The sequence below is a fragment of the Pinus tabuliformis genome, chromosome 8 (genome assembly GCF_031772625.1).
Source record: "Pinus tabuliformis cultivar Carrire ecotype Pingquan chromosome 8, CPIR1, whole genome shotgun sequence".
Lineage (NCBI taxonomy): Eukaryota > Viridiplantae > Streptophyta > Pinopsida > Pinales > Pinaceae > Pinus > Pinus tabuliformis.
The window spans coordinates 1435949539-1435975924 of record NC_142294.1 but is presented as its reverse complement, the minus strand read 5'-3'; the positions used below and the strand labels follow the sequence as shown (position 1 = coordinate 1435975924).

Below are 26386 nucleotides of genomic sequence, written 5' to 3'. Positions count from 1 at the left end.
AGATTTGGTAGCTATTACCTCACCTTCAGGCACCTTTTGAAGTTAAGAGAGTCATTGGCTAGCATGGTATCAAGTTCACACTGGCAGGTATTAAAGGAAAGGGCTACAAATGCAGCTGACATGCAAGGTTTTGAACAGGTGGAGGAGACAGCTCTCGCTGGTTAGTTTTGGGCACGTGTGAGGCAAGTATTGGAATTCACCAAGCCCATTTATCACATGATTCAGTTTGTAGATACAGATAAACTAGTGGTTGGGGAGGTGTATGAGCAGATGAATACCATGTTGGGGCAAATAAAAGATATTGTTAAGAAAGATGATCCCAACTTGTATACACTGATTCACAATTTTGTGTGTACACGGTGGGATAAACTTAATGTTCCACTACATGCCTTGGCGTATATCCTTACGCCAAAATACTACTTTGCATCTTGGTTGGGCCAACCTGCTCCAGGGGGTGGGGTTAGGGTCAAACCCCATATAGATGAAGAGGTATCTACAGGATATTTGCAAGCATTACACAAGTTGATACCTGACAGGGAGGAATGTGCTAATCTACGTCTTGAAGTAGGTAGATACTTCTGTTGCACTGGTTTGTTTGGTTCCTTCCATGCAATGGAAGATAGAGACAGATTTGATGCTCTCACATGGTGGGAAGCATATGGCAGCCAGGGACTTTTGCCAAAATTGGCAAAGAAAGCTCTCTTAGAAGTTGTAAATACTTCTTCTGCAGAGAGGTGTTGGAGCACTTCATACATAATGTGAGAAGAAACAGACTCAATGAAAACCGGGCAAAAAGCTTGGTTTATGTGCACTACAACTTGAGGTTGTTGAGTCATTACTGTGATCGGGCTTATGAGGATCCAACATATAAAATTTGGGATAACCACCCAGAAGATAATTTGGAGGATGGCACTATACATCGTGAAGAACTGGAAGCAGAACTTATGAGAGAGGAAGATGAAGCAACACCCATGCCACCCCCACCATCCAGTAGCAGTACTCAAGTTCCGAGTCTTGTTCCTTTGCTGTTGCTGCCTCCATGTACATCCTCACATGGAGGGCATGTGCCTTCTGGTTCTGGTCATGGCTCTGTGTGGGAGGAGACTCTTAGAAGACCACCACGACTTGCTTAGAAATTAGACATTATTCGTGGTGGCAAGACGAAGATGCAGATGATAGATTTACTTGTCTTTTCTAGTTTCTAGTAGTTTTTATAACTGTTGACTCTTTCATATTTATTATGATATTTTTGTAAACAATATATGACAATTTAATTTTGAAGTTTGAAGTTGGTAATTCTAACTCATTGGTATTGAATTATGAATATGATGCTTCGTGAAAGTTGTTTCATTTCATTTCATGTTAGATATTATTTGTTGTAATGGTTAAACTTAGCTTACAAGTACAATTTTGGTGTCAATGACGATAAATGTTATATATTGAATTTTCAATTTTAAAAGCTTGAAGTTGAAACTTTAAGATTGATGAATCATGATTCATGAGACTCAATATGCTGTATGTTACTAATTGGTGGATGTGGTTGATGAAGATTATAACTTCTAGATGATTGTTGTTATATGGTTCAATCTATGTTTTTTATATCTAATTCATCATTCTACATGTTTTTGTTGACATATTTGTATCAAAATATAAAAAATATAAAAATATATATATTATATAAAAAACGCTCCGGGATTCACTCCCAAACCGGGAGCTTTTGAAAATGTCTCTCCCGCACCCATTTTCACTCCCGCTCCCCGCTTTCGCTCCCACTCCCGAGTAACCCTAAGTGATTCTCTATATATCAGGTCTCCTCCCATTGGTGAAAGTTTGTAAAGAGTAGGAAGCTTTAGTTGTGGCGATAGTGGGCTTTAGCTTCATTGTTGCTCTTGAACTAGCAAGTGCCCCTCTAGGATCCTTGCTAGTTTGAGCGGTAACACCCAGAAAACCTAGAAAAGAATCCGTATGAAATTTAATAAATAAAATTTAAGGATAACATTAGGGGTTTTAAACATAGGGTTATTAGAAGAGGTATAACTGAAGATATGAGGAATTGTGTTCTAAAAGTTGTAGACAAGAGAGAAGAACTGTAATTATGTATATATAAATATCTATCATATTTAAAACAAGGTAGGGTTTGGCGCTGATGTGCAGGTTAGAGGTGCAGACTATAAAGAACAAATACCTTGCTCTTAAGTCCAGCACCGTCAGTCCTAAACAAAGGGGAAAATTACGACTCAGAGAACCAACAGTAGTCCCCCATTACAGGGGTCCACTAGGTCCCTAGTCTATATATATATGTTGAAATTGTTGAACTATAGAAATTTGCTGAAAAGAAATGAGTAAAATGCATTGAAAGTACTTCCACAATAAGGACAAAACATTCCTATTCTTTAAGAACAGAGTAAAGTATTTATACAAATATATCACAGACGAATGAAGTTCTGAGAGAGCATTAGACTAAATTACTATTTCATTCCAAATTCAAGCCTATAGATTTAATTCAATAACATCGAGGAAACCATTGGAATGGTAGAAGTAAATCCCATAGTTGAAAACTCTAGAAAAGAAAACATTACAAAATAAATTTGACAGGCCCGAGTCTTGAACCCTTGAAGCAGGGCAACAAACTATTGTAAATTACATTTTTAAATAATAATCGTAGAAGAAATTATAACAAAGGGAATGAGCCTGTAACTTTAACAAAAACCTTCCATTAACTATTTCAGTCCTCTGAAACGAAGAATTTTACACAGTATGCAGATATCAGTCTCTTTTGAGCAGAAAGCCTTCATATATATATATATATACTCAAAAGATACAAGGTAAAGTTGCTACATAAACGAGGGCTCCTACCCTTATCCTTGTCAATTATAAATGTTACATAAAATAAAAATAGCTTATGGCCAGTGTAAGGCCAGATTACGAAATGAAAACCCTATAAATATAAACATTGTTGTTTCGACACATCAAAGTGATCCGTAGACTGTTGCAATATATCAAACCCTGGTAGAGTGTTTAGGCCTAAAAGAGAACCTGTAACCATCGCAAGGGTCCAAGGGAGAAGAATGAATGAACCCTCGTACAATTCCTTCCTATAACTTGTATCAATAACTTTGCTGACTACAAGATGTACCTGTGAGGAGAAGGAAAGTGGGTTAATGGTTTTTCCTTTATATTCCTCAGAAAGTCTGATAAAGAAAAGAGAAAACAGAGCCTTGGGTTGGGATTTACCTTACCTAGGTAAAGAATAAGGTTGAGCCAAGTCTTACAAAGTTAATAACTATATAGATGTATGCGTATAGTTTGAAAGGCTTTTATAAATATATGTCCAGCATGTAAATATAATTATATGAGAAGAAAAGAGAGGGCAAAAAAATAAGGAATTGGGTGCTATGTGAATATAATAAAACTATCTCTGGATTATTACCTACAAAGAGGAAGATACTTCCAGAACATGATACGTCGAGATAACAAGCAAATTCTAAGAATTTGGAATTGCCAATATCTGAAGGAAACAAGTGTACAAATACCCTCTTGTAGTTAATGTAATTTAAAATAAATAAACAGGTCAGGTATTGTTGGATGCCTTAGCAATGAGGAATTTTGGTGATCCATAGTGTAACCTTATGTGACACCAATTGAAATAATTTAGAGAATACTTACCCTATAAAGAAAAAAAATTAAAGTTTGACTAGTTTCTAATATAATAAAAAATTTCATGTATTGATATTCTGTAAAAATGGGAGAGATGTTACAGTATGTTCCCTATTGTATCAGTTGTATCCTCCCAAAAAGGGGAGGTGAGGAATCCCCTTGGAGTACCCACATCTTGGAAGTGTGGGGAGCACATCCTACCCTTAGAAACACATCCCCATGTAACACTAATTATGTTTGATTTTACTAGTAGAGTGATTGCATACACAATATTCTCAATAATTGTTATGATAAAATGTGGCATTAGTTTACGTTTGGTTCTTCAGCATGAATGGAGGATAGAATAATAGGGCATCATGTTTTAATTGTGAGATGATTTTAAAATTTTTATGGTTGTATGATAAATGCAACCATTCAGTATACAAATTCTTCTTTTGGTTTTATTCTTGAAAATATGAAAAGCCAGTTCCCACTATTGCATCTCTTGATTAGCAATATAATATTTGACTTGTAAGAAACTGAAAACTAATTTGGAATCTTTTTTCATGTGTCAGGAAGGATTGGAACCAATTCAATTGAAGGTTGAAACAAAATATCATCGTGCCACTCCAGGTGGAACTGGAGGTGTGAAGGCTATAGGCAATTATGCACCAGTAAGAAAAAATTGTATTTGTGAATTTATTCATAACATGGATATCATGTAGTGAATCTTTTGAAGGAATTGACATAGAAGTTTTGAAGCACCAATGTTTGTGTTTGAGGTATAAGACATAGTAGAAAGCCTATAGAAGAAGCTGATAATAAAGCTGTAACTAACATTCTTACATGTCATTCATGGACAATTACAATTTAGTAGCAGAGTAACATTGACCATGACCAATTACCCACTGCCCATGAGTACAATCAACCATCTCAACACATGAAACACAATTCTGCTCATACATAAAATAAATATAGCTGACATGGCCAGCCACTTAATTCTACAACATTGCCACTTTCCACCCTCTCTTTCCCTCTCAACCTTGCACACCACAAGGAATTTGATCCCCTTCACTGCTAAACTATCCCTCAGCCTATTCCACTTCCCTCTAATGCTATAATGCAACCTAGCCAAGAAAATCTTTGGTGTTGGAAGCCAAGAAATCTCAGCTATAACAATTACAAACACTCATAACCATGGTTATCCTCATACAATCATAATGACTAGACTTATGGCAACACCATACTTTTGGGCACAATGCAATCTCAGCACTAACAACCAGCATGCTTGTGTCATCTCAATGTACATGAATTGTCTCACAATGTACTGTTATAGTAGCATTGTCTTCTATGGTTTAACATGTCAGCATCCTAGCCTACCAATGGATCTCTCAACATATGTGCATGGTCTATCAACATACTCGAATGGCAACCTCTTCTATGGCTTTTCCCCTATGAGAGAATGAATGAATTATTTTTCCCAAAGGTGGAATGAATCACTTCCTAAGGCTTGCATGAATGTATGACTTGCATGGAGACCATGTGCTCCTCTTCATAGAGCTTGAGAAATAAGAATAAGAAAAATAATGTAAAGGGATGTGAAAGCTTGGGAGCTAGACACTTGGCAACCTCAATATAATACTATTTTACTGACCGCTCCCTATTTCACATCTTATTGTTTCATTACGATCATATATAACTCCAAGTGCACCTTTTTATGTTATCATTTTTATTTTATATAAATTCCAAAGTAATAAAACATAAACAACTTATCCGCTTACTACATACTTACTCTTTACATTCATGCTCATAGCGGGTATTGTGAAAATTCCGCAAACTGGAATCCCTACTGCAGAAACTGAGTAAACTTATCCTATTTGTTAATTACTAAAACAAATTATTTACTGCTTCCTACAACAAATATCGAAGCTAATACACTGCAGCCTACACCAATTAAATAATATGCCCAAAACAAGAACAGAACAATAGAGAAAGATACAACACAAATGACACAATATTTTTTGGACAAATGTCCTCGGAAAAACCCAATGCGGGAAAACCGGTGCAATAGATCTGAGGGTTTTTATTATTATGCAGTAGTTTTCTGAATACAACTTTGGATGCCCTCCCGACAATCCAGTTACAGAGAAATAAACTGGCAGAAGAAATTTGTGAGATTACCTCACTCTACCCAGCAAGTTTCGACTAATCCGGCAGCTAAACCAAGGTGTCCCTGACTATTTCTGCGTTGCCTCTGTGTGGACCTAGCGTTAGCCTCTAAGGCTCTGCGTCAGCTCAACTGGGAATCGATTTGCCTTCTGGAGCAATTTCCATCCCTCCTGGCTCAAAAATATCAGCTACCTCAGCAAATTTAGACTCTTGCTTGGAGAACTGCATTGCTTCTGCGTGAGCCCTTCTGGCTCAGTGTCAACCCCTCCTGGGTCTTGTGCTGCCTCCTTCTGGTGTCTCTCTGCCTCTCTGCTGCGTATCCTGGGCTCTGGAGAAGATACTCCAACCCAACTATCCCTGCCCCTCACTGCACAAGCTCACTATCGATATTCTCCCGGCAGCTGCTCTGCTTTAGAAAATCGAACTTCTGAACTCACTCTGTGTGTCTTCCAAGTGACCCTCAAGCTTCCTTAAATAATCTCCTCGTTGACATTCAACGGCCCAAATTAGAAGCTAATCAATGGCTAACATCATTTTTGCTTGATCCTCGTCTTCTTCTAGAAGTTACATCCACAGTTTATATTAATACCCTTTAATTATTTTATTTTCCTAAGTTTAGACTTAGGGTCCCTTTAAAAATAATTAATTATTTTAATAAAATTGTTTCTGGGTGGAATTTCCCAAAACGCTTTATGGGTTCTTTAGAATACATGTGCCCAAGCCTCCCCGCAAAATTTGAGAGTTAGAGCACATCCGATTCTACTAGAAATCAACACTCCCTCTTAGCGAGGAATGTGCTCTAGCAATGCACCCCGCTGGAGCATCACCTTGTTTTGTAACATCTCCTTCTGTTCTGCTGATGTTTGACATGCTGCCCATCAACCATTGTGCAAATGTTGCACTTGTATTGTTGTTGACCTAGCCACTGTCAACCCTCCATTCGTACTGCAACTTGCTTTGAATTTCTGCATCCGTGCTGCTGCTGGCATTGCCATTGCCAACTGCTCTTGCACTGCACACTGCTGCTGCTACTGCATTAGCAACGGAAAAACATCCCAAATTACTGACCTAACTGTGTTCAGTATGATACCATGTGAATGCTGGAGCTTGACTGCTGCTAGTCTCTGCGCTGACCCTCTGAATCTACTGCTCTGCTGCTGACCTCTGCTCTGTGCCATTTGCACTGTTGCCAACTTTGCTCTGCGTTGTTTAGTCTCTGGCACTGCTAGCCACTGCAACTATCTTTCCGGCACTCCTTAGCACCATTCGACACTAGTCCATCCTTCTACCACATAATTGGGCTCCCGTATCAAGGTATTGATCCAAGAGGTGGAATCCTCAAGGATCCTGCCCATCTGAAACTCCTTCGAAATATAGATCCAAATCAACCCACCTCCCTCCTGGAGGTATCTCAGTTGTCATGGAGAACTCCTCCTCCTCGATCTTCGCGAGTGCAGCCTTCGGATCGTGCTTCTCATCTTTGTCCTTCTTCTTGAGAGGACACTGTGTTGCGTAGTGACCCATCTCACCACACCTGAAGCACTTTATCTTCGAGATGTCCTTCTTACGTTTCCGCTGCTCCTACTGTCCCTTCGATGCAAGGGCTATATTCTCCTCCCCCTCCTTGGGCTTCGACCCACTGTTGCTGCTTTCGTCAAGCTTACACTTGACCAAGTCTCTCCTCAACTCCTCTTGCTTAAGAGTTGCCCACATCTCATCCCAATTCAGCAAAGTCGCCCTGCCCAAGATACTCTGGACAAAGACTTGCCACTCATTTGAGACAGAATTGAGGGCTAGTCTAACCAACTCGGAATCTTGAGGTGTAGACCCCACAGCTGATAACTCATCTCGGGTCTCCTGAAGCTTCGTGAGGAATGGATCCACACGCTCCCCCTTCTGCATCTGAGCAGATCTCAGTTTCTGCTCAAGGTACATCTTCCGCTGCTCGAAAGATCCCTGATACAACACAGACAATGCATCCTACATCTCCTTAGTAGTCCCTCTGCTAACGATGTGATAGACTACATGATCCTTCACTTCGTCGAGGATCGTTCGCTTTGCCTTCGCCATTTCTGCCTTGTACTTCTTCAACGGATCTGCATGTGCAGGCACAACCACCATGCTGTCGACATATGTCTTGAGAGCATGCTCATCTAGAAGGAATGACATTCTCGCCTTCTAGATGACGTAGTTGGATGCCCCATCCAACTTGTCCTGATCTTTCAAGCCACTGGTTTCCATCTCTACCATGAAAACTGTTGAACTGCTCCTCTCTGCTTCTTACTGTTGTTACTCAACCAATAAGAAAATGGACTTCTTGGCGGGAAGTCTACTGAGGAAAGGTTCCTTCACTGTGCTTCTCTTCTCTTCTGACGTCTTTCTGCCTAGCAAAACGGCCAGCAGAAAAACTGCGCCCCACCAGCTCCTCCTTACGCTGAGACTTCAGTGCTACTCCCTCTGCCATGGCAAGATTTCGATCTGGAAGCCCTTCTCTCTGTTGACTCACTCAGAGAGACACTGCCTTGAAATTCTACCGTCTCGGCTTGGACTACGCAAACCTTCTGGGGTTTCGAACTGCTGCCTTCTGCAGCTATTTCGATCTCCCTCTTCTTCTCAGCGTTGGGTTCTTTGGCACTGTTCTTCTTGCTTCACCTACACTCGCTCTGATACCATGTGAAAATTCCACAAACCGGAATCCCTACTACAACAACTGATTAAACTTCCCCTATTTGTTAATTACTAAAACAAATTATTTACTGCTTTACAGCAAATATCAAAGCTAATACGTTGCAGCCTACACCAATTAAATAATATGCCCAAATCAAGAACAAAATAATAGAGAAAGATACAACACAAATGACACAGTATTTTTTGGACAAATGTCACCGGAAAAACCCAATGCGGTAAAACCGGTGCAATAGATCTGAGGGTTTTAATTACTATGTAGTAGTTTTCTGAATACAACTGTGGATGCCCTCCCGACAGTCCAGTTATAGAGAAATAAACTGGTAGAAAATTTTTGTGAGATTACCTCACTTTACCTTGTAAGTTCCGGCTGATTCGGTAGCTAAACCAATGTGTCCCCGACTATTTCTGCGCTGCCTCTGCATGGACCCAACGTCAACCTCTAAGGCTCTGAGTCAGCTCAACTGGGAATCTATTTGTCTTCTGGAGCAGTTTCCAGCCCTCCCGGCTCAAAAATGTCATCTCCCTCAGCAAATTCGGACTTCTGCTTGGAGAACTGCAGTACTTCTACGTGAGCCCTTCTGGCTCAGCGTCTAGTTCCTGTGTTGCCTCCTCTGGTGTCTCTCTGCTGCGTATCCTGGGCTCTAGAGAAGATACTCCAGTCTAACTATCCCTACCCCTCACTGCATAAGCTCACTATCGATATTCTCCTGACAGCTGCTCTGCTTCAGAAAATCGAACTTCTGAACTTACTCTGTGTGTCTTCCAAGTCCCTTAAGCTGCCATAAATAATCTCCTCGTTGACATTCAACGACCCATATTAGAAGCTAATCAATGGCTAAGATCATTTCTGCTTGATGCTTGTCTTCTTCTAGAAGTTACACCCACATTTTATATTAATACCCTTTAATTATTTTATTTTCTTAAGTTTAGACTTAGGGCCCCATTAAAAATAATTAATTATTTTAATAAAATTGTTTCTGGGTGGAATTTCCCAAAATGCTTTTTGGGTTCTTTGGAATACATGTGTCCAAGCCTCCTTTCAAAATTTGAGACTTAGAGCACATCTGATGCTACCAGAAATCAATAGGTATTACATTCCTCCCACCCTTAGAAGAACACCATCCTTAATGTTCTTCTTTCTAATAATAGAACAATATCTTCATTCTTCAATTGTTCTAATAAAAATAATCAAGAAAAATATGCTTGTTATAGCCATTTTTATGCAACAGTTATTCCCTTCACAAGATTTTTCAACACTCTAATGTGAGTGTGTCTATTCATATTATTGAAATAAGTATGCAATTTTAATCTAATACTTATTTGTATGAATATTTCTTTGCAAGATTTTAGCTCACTATCCTTTCTAACACAACCTTCCTTATCCTAGCAATCATGCCTCCTGAATTTTTAATAGCATATTCATTTAAGTTGCCTCTCCCTTCACACACTCACCCTTCTAGGTGTAGGCGTCCCTTTCTCTTTTAAACGATCCCTTGGGTGATCCATCTTTCCAAAGCTTTCATGTGTAAAAAGAGTGCCAACTTATAGATTATTGCTTCTATGCATTCACTGGTAGAATCTATTCGATTGATAACTTATGGCAATCACCTAGGTCCAATGTCATCATAGTAGCTTTCTTCTTAAGCTTTGTAGCTTTACAATGTTTATCATTTTCCTTTTCTAGGTAGATCCACCATCAACCTATGTCAATGCATAAGCATACAAATATTATGAATCATCTCTATATATTTTAGCCTAATTATGAAATAGTTCTTATAATTGTCAAATTTCCAAAATATAGAAGTTCAACATAATGCTCAATTTCACTTATGTAGGTAGTAGTCCCTATCTTCATTATTGCTTGCTTTCATTGCCATATCCAAGTCATCTCTTTATGTAACTTTGTTCTCCCAATAGATATTTTTTGTATTCCATCAAAACATGGGTGCTTTTTCATACATCATTTCACTGCAACATCCACAACAACTCTTGAAATGATCTCAAAACTCATGAAATTATCAACAATTCCATCATTCAGTGTTATGAACATAAATATACATAAAAAAAATTACATTTTCATGAAACTTTGCAACTACTTAGATGAATCACTGAAAATTAGGCAACTGAAAGATAAAACCAAATTTACTCTCACCAAGATATAGAGTTTCTTAACAATTTATAAGCAATGGAAAATAATTGAGCGATAAAAACACAATCACAATTGACAGACTTGTTTACCCAAGAAACCCAAAAGGGAAAACTTGTGTTCTTTGTTGTGGTATTTTATTGATTTTTCTTGAGCAATTGGATCTATTACAAAGCAATTTGTCTTTGAGAAAGCGTTATGCTTCTTCTCACTAATCTCAGTTGATACAATTGATCTTGGCCTGCCTTGATCTCTGCTTGATCTTAGCCATCTAGCACACAATTGTTCCCCTATTGAATAACCTTGAATCACCCTACAAATCCCTTGATCCTGCTCCTATTCTCATGCGCACTAAAGCCCCTATTTCCTTGCACAAATCCTCCTATTTCCTAGCGCACAAAGGAGCTCCTATTCTTTAGCACAAATCCCTATTTGCTTGCGCACTTGTGATCTCCTATTTCTTAGTACGCAAGCTCTCAATTTTGCGCTCTCCACAATCAAAGATTATCTCACAAACTTGTGTAAAATATGTACCTTTGTCCTCCTCTTTATAGACCCAATTCGAGCATGCAAGGAAGGCCCACTTCAATTTTAGAAGTCGAGTTTTGATAGCGAGTTGACTAAGAGTGATACTCTTTCTCACTCCAATCAACACTTGGAGTCTTAACTCATACTCCCTTCGATCAAGACTGAATACTAACTCGCCTTAACTGAATTTTTAACTGCCACCTCGTTCTGTAGTGAAACTGATGAAGACTCCACTTAACTGAAGCTCCTAGTCTATGCATGCTATCTTGATGATCATTCTAGTAAACTGGAAATAAACTCATCCTAACCAATGTTGCACGAAGTGGGGACGAAACAAGGACGTTTTTTGGAAGCGGGGACGTGGAAGCGTCATTTTCCAAAAATCTAGGAAGCGAAGCGTCTACTCTATATATATATATTTTATTTTTATTTTTAATTTTTTTTGCATTTATACTCAAAACAAACATCCCAAATACCAAATTAGTTGTAGAAGACATGAAGCCATGCATATTTTTTCATAAATCAAGATAGATATGGCATCCATGATTCCATTGTAGTTACTAGTATGTACATCAATGATTAATTATTCGAGCATCAACCATCTATATTCTAGCAATTACAAATATACATCAAATTTTTAAGCATATTATAAAACATAAAACATTTAAGCATATTATAAAACATAAAACATAGAGCATATTATGATTTATCTAGCAAGTGAGCAACTGTCAACATTTGTCATGTCCAAAATTCAAATAATAATGTTTACAAAATATGTCACTTGGTCACTGCCAAGACAAAAAAGGTTCAAATTCACAAGCCTACAAGTCTAATGATTAATCTATGACAAAAGTAGTAAATTGTGAATATATCTACTAATCTCTCCTCCTTCCACCACGAAGAGAATGTGGCGGTGGGCCTCCTCGTGGAGGCAATGAAGAAGATGGTGCCTGTGGAAGTTGTGGCACTGAAACTAATGAAGACGAACCCCTCGCTGTTGGTGTTGAACCATGGAACCTGGGAATCAATGTTACATGAGGCGGGGACGAAACGGGGATGTTGTTTGGAAGCGGGGATGCGGAAGCGTCATTTTCCAAAAATCTAGGAAGCGAAGCATCTACTATATATATATATTTATATTTCTTTGCATTTATACAAAAAACAAACATCCCAAATACCAAATTAGTTGTAGAAGACATGAAAACATGCATATTTTTGCATAAATCAAGATAGATATGGCATCCATGATTCCATTGTAGTTACTAGTATGTACATCAATGATTAATTATTCGAACATCAACCATCTATATTCTAGCAATTACAAACATACATCAAATTTTTAAGCATATTATAAAACATGAAACTTTTAAGAATATTATAAAACATAAAACATAGAGCATATTATGATTTATCTAGCAAGTGAGCAACTGTCAACATTTGTCATGTCCAAAATTCAAATAATAATGTTTACAAAATATGTCACTTGGTCACCGCCAAGACAAAAAAGGTTCAAATTCACAAGCCTACAAGTCTAATGATTAATCTATGACAAAAGTAGTAAATTGTGAATATATCTACTAATCTCTCGTCCTTCCACCACGAAGAAAACATGGCAATGGGCCTCCACGTGGTGGCAATGAAGAAGGTGGTGCTTGTGGAAGTTGTGGCACTGAAACTGATGAAGACGAACCCCTTGCATGGGGTGGCATCTCAACACGATTATCATCATCCTAGAATCGCTCAAAAAATTCATACAAAAAAAACACTAGTTAACAAAAAAAATTAAAAACATGAATTAGAGAAATGCTTTATAAGGAAAATTGATACCACAATGGACATACCTGGATAAGAGCATCCTCTAATTGCTCTAATCGCAACACTCCATCCTCCAAATTGGGCTCCTCTGGATTCCTGTCCCAAATCTTAAGGTCTTTATTAGTCTTTGCATCATCACAGTAATGGGACAACAATCGCAAGTTGTAATGAACATAAACCAAGCTCTCTGCCCGGTCTAAACTCAACCTGTTCCTTTTAACACTGTGGATGAAAGAATAAGAGCTCCAACACCTCTCTGCAGATGAAGTGTTTACCACCGGTGATAGCACCCACAATGCCAAAATCTGTAGAAGTGGAGTAGCCCCACCATGCATGTTCCACCACTCAAGAGAAGAAAAAGTCTCTCGATCTCTAATTGCATGCATGCTTCCAAATGGACCAGTGTTAAGCGTATAGTTGCTCAACTGTCTCCGTACCATGGTAGTCTCCTCATTAGGGACTAATTTACTCAATGCAATCATATATTTTTTGTGAACCTCTTGATCTTGGTGTGGCTTTCTCTTGCTTCCCCCCCCCAATTGTTGGTGTTGAAAGCCATGATGGATGATAGTATTTAGGTGTCAAAACATATGCTAATGCATGCAATCGAAAATTTAGCATTTCCCAGCGGTTTTCCACCTCTGCACGAATATAATTGTACAAGGTGATATCTCTAGGCTCAACAATGTCTTTAATCTGGCCCAACATGCTATCCATTTGCTCATACACCTCCCCAATTATTGGTCAATCTGAATCTCCAAATTTGATCATGTAATAAATTGATTTGGTGAATTGCAAAACATACTTAACCTGTGACCAAAAGTACATGTCAAGAATAGTGTCCTTGGCTGCATTAGCACCATCTCTATCAATGTTAATTTCATCCCATGTTTCAGCACACACCATATTAGTTAAAGCTTGTCTCACCTTCACTAGCTGCCTAAAGGTGAGGTAATAACTGGCAAATCTTGTCTTTGCAAGTTTAAGAAACTGCAACTTGGAGTAAGTGCCATAGAAGTAGTTTACCCTTGTATGCCCTGTGATGAATTTAATGAGTTGCTTCCCTCTCCTGTAAAGCTCATTAATCCACCCACATTCTTTATGCTTCACAATATCATGCATCAAAAGGTTCAATGTGTGAACCAGGCACCCAAACCAAAAGATGTGTGGATGAGTACGCTCAATAATTTTTCCTGCTACCTTACAATTTGCTGCATTATCTGTGATCACTTGAACCACATTATTCGGACCAACATCTTTGATTGATTGCAATAGGAGATCTGCAATGTTTTGGGAAGATGCACTGATGGAGGAGGAGTCATGACATGTAATAAATACTGCACCACTAGCAGGAACACCAAGAACATTTATCAGTCCACCCATCTGATAAATGGATACCCCACAATCTACCCACTCATTTGTAAAACGTTTCAAAGCTCTTTGAACCTTTGCTTTTTCTCTTTCTAATAACACTGTTCTAGCTTTCTCATAGTTGGGGGACTTGTATCCTTTTGGGGCTTCATTGATGGCCTTTACCATTTCATGCCAATAAGGAGAGCGAAGCACATTGAATGGTACACCTCAGGCACAAAGAAATCGGACTATCTTTCCATCCACATCATCCTTCCCAGCAACATTAAGGAAATCCCCTATTGTTCTTTTACCTCCAGAGCTTCCAAAAGTACCATGGGGAGATGAGCTACCAAATCTAGAGGTTGCACTTGATTCAGAATGAGTTTTTTGTTTCTTGCTTTTTTGTTGTGTAGCCTCCTCGATTTGGATGTATTTTCTTCTTTGTTCAGATGAAATGTTTGGGCAAATTTGTATCCCCACAGCACCCTTTTTATCATCACTGTCCATCACCCCACAAAGATGCCTCCTCACACAGGTATATGAACCACTAAATGGTTTTCCTCCATGACAACCATGAGGGCACAAATATTTGTAGCTTCCACCACCCTTTCCCCCTTCAAGTTTGGTCACATAGTTCCACAAGGGTGTTAATGCGGCTTTCCCCTCTGGTGTTTCAGTTTCCCCTTCAGGTTCAACTTCATCCCCTTCCTCCTCATCATGCATTGGGTCACTCATATTGGGGACCACTGTCCTCTTTTGCTTCTTCCCTTCTATTCCTACTCCCCCTTGCTATCATTAAAACCAAAAGTGGAATGATACATAGAAGCCAAAAGAAGACCATCTTGGAATATGGATATAGGTGGTGGACAACTTGCAATTAAATGAACAAGTAGAAACAATGGGAATGAGTAGGAGAGGGAGGAGAAAAATACAAAAAAATGTCAAAAAAATAAGGGAGTTTGGGGTTTGCACTTACCTCTTTAGCTCTTGTAGATGAAATCCTCCAAGCTCCTACTCCAAGCTCCTCCTCCTTCACTCCTCCAAGCTCTCTTCTCTTCTCCTCTCCTCTCTTCTCTTCTCCTCTCTTCTCCAACTCTAATAAACTCAAAGTGAGAAAATGAGAGATGAATGGGGGCTTAAATCTCTTCATTCCTCACCCTAACCCAAGGTGGACCCACCCCAACAAGTCAAAATAAAAAAAAATAAAAGAAAATTAAAAAAAAGCGTTTTTTGGTTGCCCGACGGAAATGGAGGAAGCGTGTACGGAATCGTACGCGATCCATACGCTTTGTACTTTGAAGCGCGGTGCTTCGTACGGTCGAAGCACCATACGAAGCACGTTTTGGAAAAAATGAAATGCGTTCCGGTCACACGCTTCCGGAATTTCCAGGAAGCGTGTTTATTAGTCCGAAACACGTTTCGGTTTTTCCGAAGCGCGTTTCGGACGACGCTTCCCCCACGCATTTGTACGGATCGCAGATCGGGGTTTAGATCTGCGGGGGGGAGGGGGGGGACGTTTCCTGCAACACTGCTAGGAACCAAGGGACTAGATGGGGGTGGCATCTCAACACGATCATCATCATCCTGGAATCGCTAAAAAAATTCATACAGAAAAAAACACTAGTTAACAAAAAAAATTAAAAACATGAATTAGAGAAATGCTTTATAAGGAAAATTGATACCACAATGGACATGCGTGGATAAGAGCATCCTCTAATTGCTCTAATCGCAACACTCCATCCTCCAAATTGGGCTCCTCTGGATTCTTGTCCCGAATCTTAAGGTCTTTATTAGTATTTGCATCATCACAGTAATGGGACAACAATCGCAAGTTGTAATGAACATAAACCAAGCTCTCTGCCCGGTCTAAACTCAACCTGTTCCTTTTAACACTGTGGATGAAAGAATAAGAGCTCCAACACCTCTCTGCAGAAGAAGTGTTTACCACCTGTGATAGCACCCGCAATCCCAAAGTCTGTAGAAGTGGATTAGCCCCTCCATGCATGTTCCACCACTCAAGAGAAGAAAAAGTCTCTCGATCTCTAATTGCATGCATGCTCCCAAATGTACCAGTGTTAAGCGTATAGTTGCTCAACTGTCTCCATACGATGGCAACCTCCTCCTCATCAGGGACTAATTTACTCAATGCAATCATATATTTTGTGAACCTCTTGATCTTGGTGTGGTTTTTTTCTGCTTCCCCCCCCAGGTGCTGGTGTTGAAAGCCATGATGGATGATAGTATTTAGGTGTCAAAACATATGCTAATGCATGCACTGGAACATTTAGCATTTCCCATCGGTTTTCCACCTCTACACGAATATAATTGTACAAGGTGATATCTCTAGGCTCAACAATGTCTTTAATCTACCCCAACATGCTATCCATTTGCTCATACACCTCCCCAATTATTGGTCGATCTGAATCTCCAAACTTGAACATGTAATAAATTGGTTTGGTGAATTGCAAAACATACTTAACCTGTGACCAAAAGTACATGTCAAGAATAGTGTCCTTGGCTGCATTAGCACCATCTCTATCAGTGTTAATTTCATCTCATGTTTCAGCACACACCATATTAGTTAAAGCTTGTCTCACCTTCACTAGCCGCCTAAAGGTGAGGTAATAACTAGCAAATCTTGTCATTGCAAGTTTAAGCAACTGCAATTTGGAGTAAGTGCCAGAAGTAGTTTACCCTTGTATGCCCTGTGATGAATTTAATGAGTTGCTGCCCTCTCCTGTAAAGCTCATTAATCCACCCACATTCTTTATGCTTCACAATATCATGCATCAAAAGGTTCAATGTGTGAACCAGGCACCCAGACCAAAAGATGTGTGGATGAGTACGCTCAATAATTTTTCCTGCTGCCTTACAATTTGCTGCATTATCTGTGATCACTTGAACCACATTATTCGGACCAACATCTTTGATTGATTGCAATAGGAGATCTGCAATGTTTTGGGAAGATGCATTGATGGAGGAGTCATGACATGTAATAAATACTGCACCACTAGCAGAAACACCAAGAACATTTATCAAATGTTGGTTTCTAATATTTGTCCACCCATCTGATACAATGGATACCCCACAATCTACCCACTCATTTGTAAAACGTGTCAAAGCTCTTTGAACCTTTGTTTTTCTCTTTCTAATAACACTGTTCTAGCTTTCTTATAGCTGGTGGACTTGTATCCTTTTGGGGCTTCATTGATGGCCTTTAGCATTTCATGCCAATAGGGGGAGCGAAGCACATTGAATGGTACACCACAAGCACAAAGAAATCGGACTATCTTTCCATCCACATCATCCCTCTTAGCAACATTAAGGAAATCCCCTATTGTTCTTTTACCTCCAGAGCTTCCAGAAGTACCATGAGGAGATGAGCTACCAAATCTAGAGGTTGCACTTGATTCAGAATGAGTTTTTTGTTTCTTGCTTTTTTGTTGTGTAGCCTCCTCTATTTGAATGTATATTCTTCTTTGTTCAGATGAAATGTTTGGGCAAATTTGTATCCCCACAACGCCCTTTTTATCATCATTGTCCATCACCCCACAAAGATGCCTCCTCACACGGGTATATGAACCACTAAATGGTTTTCCTCCATGACAACCATGAGGACACAAAAATTTGTAGCTTCCACCACCCTTTCCCCCTTCAATTTTGGTCACATAGTTCCACAAGGGTGTTAATGCAGCTTCCCCTCTAGTGTTTCAGTTTCCCCTTCAGGTTCAACTTCATCCCCTTCCTCTTCAAACCCTTCCTCCTCATCATATATTGGGTCACTCATATTGGGACCACTGTCCTCTTGTGCTTCTTCCCTTCTATTCCTACTTCCCCTTGCCATCGTTAAAACTTAAAACCAAAAGTGGAATGATACATAGAAGCCAAAAGAACACCATCTTGGAATATGGATATAGGTGGTGGACAACCTGCAATTAAATGAGCAAGTAGAAACAATGGGAAAGAGTAGGAGAGGGTGGAGAAAAATACAAAAAAATGTCCAAAAGATAAGGGAGTTTGGGGTTTGCACTTACGTCTTTAGCTCTTGTAGATGAAGTCCTCCAAGCTCCTCCTCCTTTACTCCTCCAAGCTCTCCTCTCTTCTCCTCTCCTCTCTTCTCTTCTCCAACTCTCATAAGCTCAAAGTGAGAAAATGAGAGATGAATGGGGGCTTAAATCCCTTCATTCCTCACCCTAACCCAAGGTGGATCCATCTCCAACAAGTCAAAATACAAAAAAATAAAAATAAAAATAAAAAACAACGTTTCTTTGGCCATGTGGTGGAAATGGAGGAAGCGTGTACGAAATCGTATGTGATTCGTATGCTTCGTGCTTCGAAGCGCAGCGCTTCGTACGACCGAAGCATCGCACGAAGCACGTTTTAGAAAAACCGAAACGCGATTCGGTTTTTCCGAAGCACGTTTCGGACGACGCTTCCCCCACGCATCCGTATGGATCGCGGATCAGGATTTAGATCCGGGGGGATGTTTCCTGCAACATTGATCTTAATTGAAGTCTAACTCATGAGCTCACACTCATGCTAGAGAAAGACAAATTGAGGTATTTGCTGGCTAAGGTACAAGCCAGAAGATCTTTAATCGCTACATTTTCAACACTCCCTCTTAGCAAGGAAGGTACTTCTGGAAGAACCTACTCACCCAGATCTATCTCCAACACCACCAAGTTATCTAGATCTGTCTTGTTGGGCTTAGTAATGCAGAGTCAAATCTCAGAGTACCCCTTCCTTATCATGCTGGTTCAGGTTCATAACTTCCCACATAGTACAAACTCTATATTTTTGGTTCCAATTCTTATTTTTTGTGCTTACACCCAAACGAAAATAGAATAGGATCAAACCATCCGCATATGGTGATTCGCGAGGTATCGTGCTCTTTGGTCTTGACTAGATGCATTGATATCCAGACTCATTTAACTTTTACCTAAAATTATTATCTTACATGGTTGATTTGCGCTAGTCTGTGGCCTTCAAAAAAGACGTAGCGAGTTTGATTAGTTATGCGAGAAAAAGGTGAAATGCGTTGTTGCAACTCGAGAAAGATGTGAAAATGCAAACAACGAACTGGACTCTAGAATACCTCATGAACAGAGACAAAAAAAAGATAAAAAACCAAGAAGTGACATTTTAAATTGGGAAGACATTGTTCTTTCCAATAATAGAACAATGTCTTCACCCCCTAACAAATGGTGAAACCATGGGCCCATTTACCATTCCCACATGTCGTCACATGCTATTGAATGGTAAAAGGTACTTTCGCGATGATATGAGGCAGTCACTTAACCCACTAGCCAAGTAACCCTTGGCAATATGGTTAGGTAAACCCTAAACAAGGGAGCACTCCGAACCTTGATGCTCATTGGGCCAATCTCCCTAGCCACATTACATGGCTCCCAATCATTACCTATGACTTGGTCAATACCCTTGACCTAGGGAGAATCTTTTCCCTTTGATGCTACAACATCAACATTCCCTCTCATTGAAGGAGGCATTCTCAACCACTCCAAGCCTGTCCTTGAAACTTCGCCTTGGGTAGAGGCTTTGTAGGAATTTCAGTGACCTACTCGTCTGTAGAAACATATTGGAGCTTCATTGCTCCCTTTTGTACATTGTTACAAATGTATGTAGTGGTACTTGATCTCAAAGTGCTTTGACCTATCATGAGAAACATGGTTTTCTGAAAGCTTCACACAACTTTTATTGTCACAATATATCATGGTTGGTTCCAACACTTGATCAAACAATCATGTGAGTAGCTTTCGAAGCCACATTACTTCATAACTTGCCAAGGTAGCTGCAATAGACTCAGCTTCAACATTGTTGGGTGCGACGGATGTCTGCTTTTGGCTCATCCAAGAGATCACAACAGAACCCAAACTGAAACATCTCGATGTGCTTTTCCTGTCATCTGTACTTCCTGCCCAATTGGACTCTGTGAATCCCTGCAGATAAACTTCACCATTTGAGACATCTCAATCCATAACTGACTGTATCACATAGATATCTCAATATATGCTTTGCTACTATCCAATGCTCATGCCTCAGTGTCACTTGGAATTGGCTCAGAGTGTTCACTGCAAAGAAAATATCAAACCTTGTATTAACTAGATATATCAAGGATCTAATCAATCGTCGATACATAGAGGGATCCATCAAATTTGACTTAGAGTCTGTTAGCTTCTTTAGGTTCGTCACCATGGGAGTGGCCATGGACTTTAGTTCATCATCCCAAATCTCTGAAGGATCATAATAACATACTTCCCTTGTCCAAGGAAGATCTCACCTGGCTTCTGCCATACTTCTAATCCTAAGAAGTAGTGCATCAGCCCTAAATCCTCATCTCGAACTCAAAGGTCAACTCCCTCTTACACTAATGAATGAGATTCTCTGCTCCTATCAGAAACAAGTCATCAACGTATAGTAGCAAAATCATAGGCTCACCTCCAACAACCTTGTAGTATAGATTTGAATCAACGTCGCTCTTGATTAAACCAAGACTCATCAGGATTCCATTAATCCGAGAGTACCAAGCTCGAGTTTCATGCTTGAGTCCATCCAAAGCTTTCTTCATTTTGCAAACATGAGCCCCCCTTCTTATGTACCTTAAAACCATGAGGTTGTTCTATGTACACTTCTTCCTCAATCACTTTGTTGAGGAAATCAGTTTTCACATCCATCTGATGCAATTTCCAACCTACAATACCATTATAATAGAAGTGTACCTAGGAACTGGAGAAAATGTGTCTTCATAGTCCTCTCTGTTGGCATTATGATATAGGTGTTCCCCTTGATGGCAACTCACTCAGATGAAAGATCACAGTGCAGCAGGTCAACAACAAAGAATTACAGATCAGACTCCAAAGAACGAAGAAAGAGAGATATACGCAAGTTCACCTTGTCAAAGCTGCATATACACGCAGGTTTACTGAATAAAAGAAGCGTATACGTACACACGCACTTTCACAGAAGGAAAAACGCGTATATATTGGACAACCAAAGTTTTTGATCCAAGGTATTTCTTGGTCCAAGGTATTTGACCCAAGGTAATTGGTTCGAGGTATTTGGTCCAAGGTGTTGGTCCTAAGTGGTTTTGGTCCATGGTATTGAGAAAGGACTAAAACTATATAAAGGGGAGAAGATCATTAGACCAAGGTGTACATGTAATTTGAACATCTTATGAAGGGTTGGATCATATATGCAGGTTAATGAGCTTCTGATGGTTTGTTTGATCTGATCTAAGGAGGCACCTATATGGTTGATGAAGGTTGATGAACCAGGATCATAAACGCTTAAAAGTATTCTCATTATGTGGTTTGATCTTGAACAGTCTAGATCTGAATATTGATGCATGTTTTATTCTGTAAATGTGATGTTTTGGGTATGACTGAAGTCTGGAATAGTTGTGATGTTTTAAGTTAGCATTTACAGATCTGTACACAGGTTCGCTTTAGTAAAACAACATATGCACGCTGGTTCAGCATATCAAAGTAGCATATACATCATAAATTGGAATTTACAGATCTATACGCCTTCGGTAACAATGTGTATACGCGCTGGTTTGACATAGGGAAGTAGCGTATACCTTATGAAGCATGATGTTTAAAGTTTTAGTTGTCTCTGTATGTTGTTGCAGAGTTCTAGGTTCTGTTCTGATGACTGTATTCTGGTAACAATGTTTTGAATGATCAGATTGATTGATTGTGATTCGCTTCAGTGATGATGGGTTGTAAAAGTGATGATTGAGTTTCATTGATTGGTTGATTTTGATGCAGTTATGATTTTTAATGTTGTTGATGGGTCCAATATGAAAATTGGATGAAACGTGGCCTTCAGATTGTGGTGTTGTGTTCCAGGAGTATCCAGTCTGAAAATTCATGAAATGTGGTCCCTGGTAGAAGAGTGGAGTTTTCTGTACGCTGGCACGTACGTACTAGTAAACATATTGGCTAGTATAAGAGCTAGGGGGTTGTAGCTCCCTTCCAATAGTTGCTGGAGAACGAGAGAAGGTTGTAGCCTTCTACAGGTGGATGCCTGCGTATTGATATGAGTCTGCACCAGTACAAGATTGTAAACAGATTTTCTTATTATTAAAAGAAGACAGAGACAACAACAACAGGTGGTCTTTACCCACATTGGGTTTCCACCTTATATCTTGGTGTTCATGTGTGTTGCTTATGTGTGATGCTTTATTCTGTTTTTACTGCACTGTCTAATAAATCTCTGATATACTGGTTAAAGCTCAATACATGATAAATTGTTTAAATCAAAAGTTCTTTGCATATACGCTGGTTCCTTTAAGTATAGTCGTGTATACATGCTAGTTCATTTAACTGAAGTAGCGTATATAAATCTGTTTAGGAAATAAAATTATTGATCTGATAATACTGATTGACCCACCCTCTCAGTATTATTTCCAACAATTGGTATCAGATCAGGTCCTTCAGAAGAAGCTTGATCGCTTGAAGGGAGATCCATCATCATGAGTAATCAAGAAAGCGTGGGATCCATCAGACCACCAATCTTTGATGGGAGCAATTTTGTTTATTGGAAAATAAGAACCACAACCTATCTACAATCACTTGGAACGGATGTCTGGGAAATTGTGGAAGGAGGATATACATTTCCAACAACAATTCCTACAGATACAGCAGGTAAAAAGCAATATGAAACCAATGCCAGAGCTGTCAATACTTTATTGGGAAGTCTGTCACAATCATAGTTTGTCAAAGTCATGCAGCTCAAATCAGCCAAAGAAATATGGGACAAAATTGTTCTGAGCTACGAAGGAGACTCTCAGGTAAAATGTGCTAAACTTCAAACTCTCAGAATTCAGTATGAAACTCTTAAGATGCATAGTGATGAAAGTATAGCTAGTTACTTCTTACGTATAGATGAGGTTGTTAATTGTATGAAGAATCTGGGTGAAGAAATAAAGGAAGTTACCTTAGTTGAGAAAGTTTTGAAATCCTTGTTTGCTAAATTTGAATCAAAAGTGACTGCCATAGAAGAAAAACAGGATCTGCAGACTATCACTATGACACAGCGTCACGGAATCTTAATTTCCTTTGAGATGAGAAAAGGAGGACCATCAGATGTGAGAGAAGCCGCATTTAAAGCTTTAGCAAAAGGAAAGGAAGAACACAATGAATCAGGACATATTTCAGAAGAAGAAGATGAGGTAAACTTTGTCAAGAAGCTTCAACGGGGTTCCAGAAGATTTAGAGGTAAGTTACCCTTCAAATGCTTTGCCTGTGGCAGAGTCGATCATTATGCTGCCAAATGTCCTCATAAAGATAAACATGAAAAAGGGAAGGAATATGCAAAATGGAATAGAAAACAAGTTATAAATAAAAAGAGTTACTATACTCATGAAGATAGTGATGGTTTATCAAATAGTGATGAAGATGAAATTAGTAATGACTATAGACTTCTAATGGCTTATGACGATGATAATTCTTGGGATGCTTTAGAAGAGGATGACCTTCGTGAAGAAATCTCTAAACTCAAAATCTGTTTAGAAGAAAAGAATATGATTATAGATACCTTGACATACCAACTTGCTGAAAAAGAAAAACACAATGAAAAACTAGAATGTGAAATTGTGGGTCTAAGAAAGGATCTTGAGAAGACGAAATCTCTCAATCTTAGATTTGCTAAAGGATTAGAAGCCTTAAATGAAATTGTCAAAGTGCAGCGTTCTCCTCTGATAAAGAGAGGTCTTGGATATACTGAAGAAGCATCTCACTCACAGAAGTCATCAACCTCCACTAAAAGCTATCTTGATGCAGCAAAGACCAGTGAACAGTATGACAATCGTCAACGAAGGCATAAAGCAGATCACCAGGTAAATCAACCTCAATTTACTCTAAGGATGAATAGAAGCCACAACCAACCTCAGGTAAATCATACTCAATTTGCTCCAAAGATGAATATCAATAGAAACTACAATCACCAGGTCAATAGATTTGATAGTCGCAGGAACTTCATGTCATAATTTTGGACACAAAGCTGTTCAATGTGTTGCTTACAAAACCATCATGACTAGAGAAGCACGAAATCAAAGGAATGTAATAGGGGTCAAGAAAAGTTCATATAATAACTTTTCTCTTCTTGAAAATGAAATAGAATGCTCAATTTGTAACAACTTTGGTCATGAAGAATCTGAATGCAGGAGCAAATTTTGGTAAACATCTCAAAAGGAGCAAACTCCATTAAATCCCAAGATGTGGAGAAGGAAAGAATCTCAAACAGAAAGATGCGGTATAGCCTTGTATGCAGAAGGACAAGAAAATCAGTGGTACATCGACAGTGGATGCTCAAAACACATGACAAGTGACAAAGAAAAACTTCACTCATATAATGCCATAGAAAAGGAAAAGAATGTCTCATTTGGAAACGACACTCCTGCTGTCATAAAAGTTAAAGGCTTTGTGTTCTTGAAAGAAAAGGTTAAAGCTGGAAATGTTATGTATGTAGATGGTTTAAAGCATAACCTGTTGAGTGTCAGTCAAATGTGTGATCAAGGAAATGATGTGGTGTTTCGATCAAATGGATGTGTTGTTCGTGAGTTTGATACAGGAGAGACCGTGATCAAAGGTACAAGAACTCCAAACAACTTATACATACTCAAGGGAGGACAACAACAGTGAGCAAAAATGATGAAAATTCGCTGTGGCATAGAAGATTGGGACATCTAAGCTTTTCTCAAATAAGAAAAGCATGTTGATTCAAGGCTGTTCGTGATCTTCCAGGTATCAGCATCCCTGAAAATACAATATGCAAACCATGTCAAATCGGTAAGCAAACCAGAGCTCACTTCATTGAAAAAGAAGGGTCAGCTAGTAAGCCTCTTGAACTTGTCCATACTGATTTATGTGGACCATCAAGGAAAAAGTCACCTCGTGGAGAAGAATACTTTATTTTGTTCATTGATGATTTTTCCAGAATGTGTTGGATAGGTCTTCTAAAGCATAAAGATGAAGCATTTGAAAAGTTCCAAGCCTTCAAAGCTTTGGTTGAAAATGAATCAGATCGAAAAATCAAATGCCTTAGATCTGATCGAGGAGGGGAATTTATCTCGGATGAATTCTTTGACTTTTGTGAACAACATGGAATAAAAAGGCAATTTCCCACCACAAGGACTCCTCAGCAAAATGGAATGGTAGAAAGAATGAACAGAACTGTTCAACAAATGGCTCGAGCTATGCTAGATGAACTGGAACACCTGCTACCTTCTGGGTGAAGCTGCATTCGCTGCCGTAACTATTCTCAACCAAGCAAATGTTTGGGTAAATAGCACTCAAAATCCACATGAACTTTGGTATGGTAAGACTCCTACCGTAAAATACTTTAAAGTTTTTGGAAGCAAATGTTATATCAAAAGGATTGATGAAAAACTTGGTAAGTTTGAACCCAGAGTAGATGAAGGTATTCTTCTTGGTTATTCTTCCAGAAATAAAGGATATAAATGTTATAATAAAAGACTTGGAAAATTTGTTGAAAGCATTGATGTTGTAGTTGATGAAGCATGCAAGAATCCAAAACAGATAAAAATAGAAGATTATGACAATGAAGAAGATGGGGACTATTTTCTCACATCAAATCAAAATGATATTGAAAAAGAAACAAATGAAGCACCAAAAGAAGAGATAATGATAGAAGAAAAGACTCTGTCTAGGTATGTTCAGAAAAATCATCCAGAAACTCAAATTTTAGGGGAAAAAGAGGCAGGTGTACAAACACGAAGAACTATTACAGGGACTTCAAGCTATCTAGCATTACTATCCTCCACTAAACCTCAAATGTAAATGAAGCATGCAAAGATGAATGTTGGGTCAAGGCCAGGGATGAAGAACTTGAGCAAATTGAAAAGAATGATACTTGGGAATTAGTTCCTAGACCTCATGATAAAAATATTATAGGAACGAAATGGATATTTAAAAAAAAGCTGAATGAAAATGGAGAAGTCATTAGAAACAAGGCCAGACTTGTTTGTAAAGGGTATGCTCAACAAGAAGGTATAGATTTTGAAGAAAC

At 39.0% G+C, this 26386-nt stretch overlaps 1 protein-coding gene across 6 annotated transcripts in view; it reads left to right on the top strand.

The window, feature by feature from the left end:
- The window catches only part of LOC149241070 (branched-chain-amino-acid aminotransferase 5, chloroplastic-like), a 209980-nt gene that overhangs the window by 72451 nt on the left and 111143 nt on the right, over nt 1–26386 (top strand). For all 6 annotated transcript variants that reach the window (XM_089373863.1, XM_089373862.1, XM_089373865.1 and 3 more), the window contains exon 6: nt 4212–4310. In XM_089373863.1, the coding sequence (XP_089229989.1) occupies nt 4212–4310 (99 nt within the window). The remainder of the gene's footprint in view (nt 1–4211; nt 4311–26386) is intronic.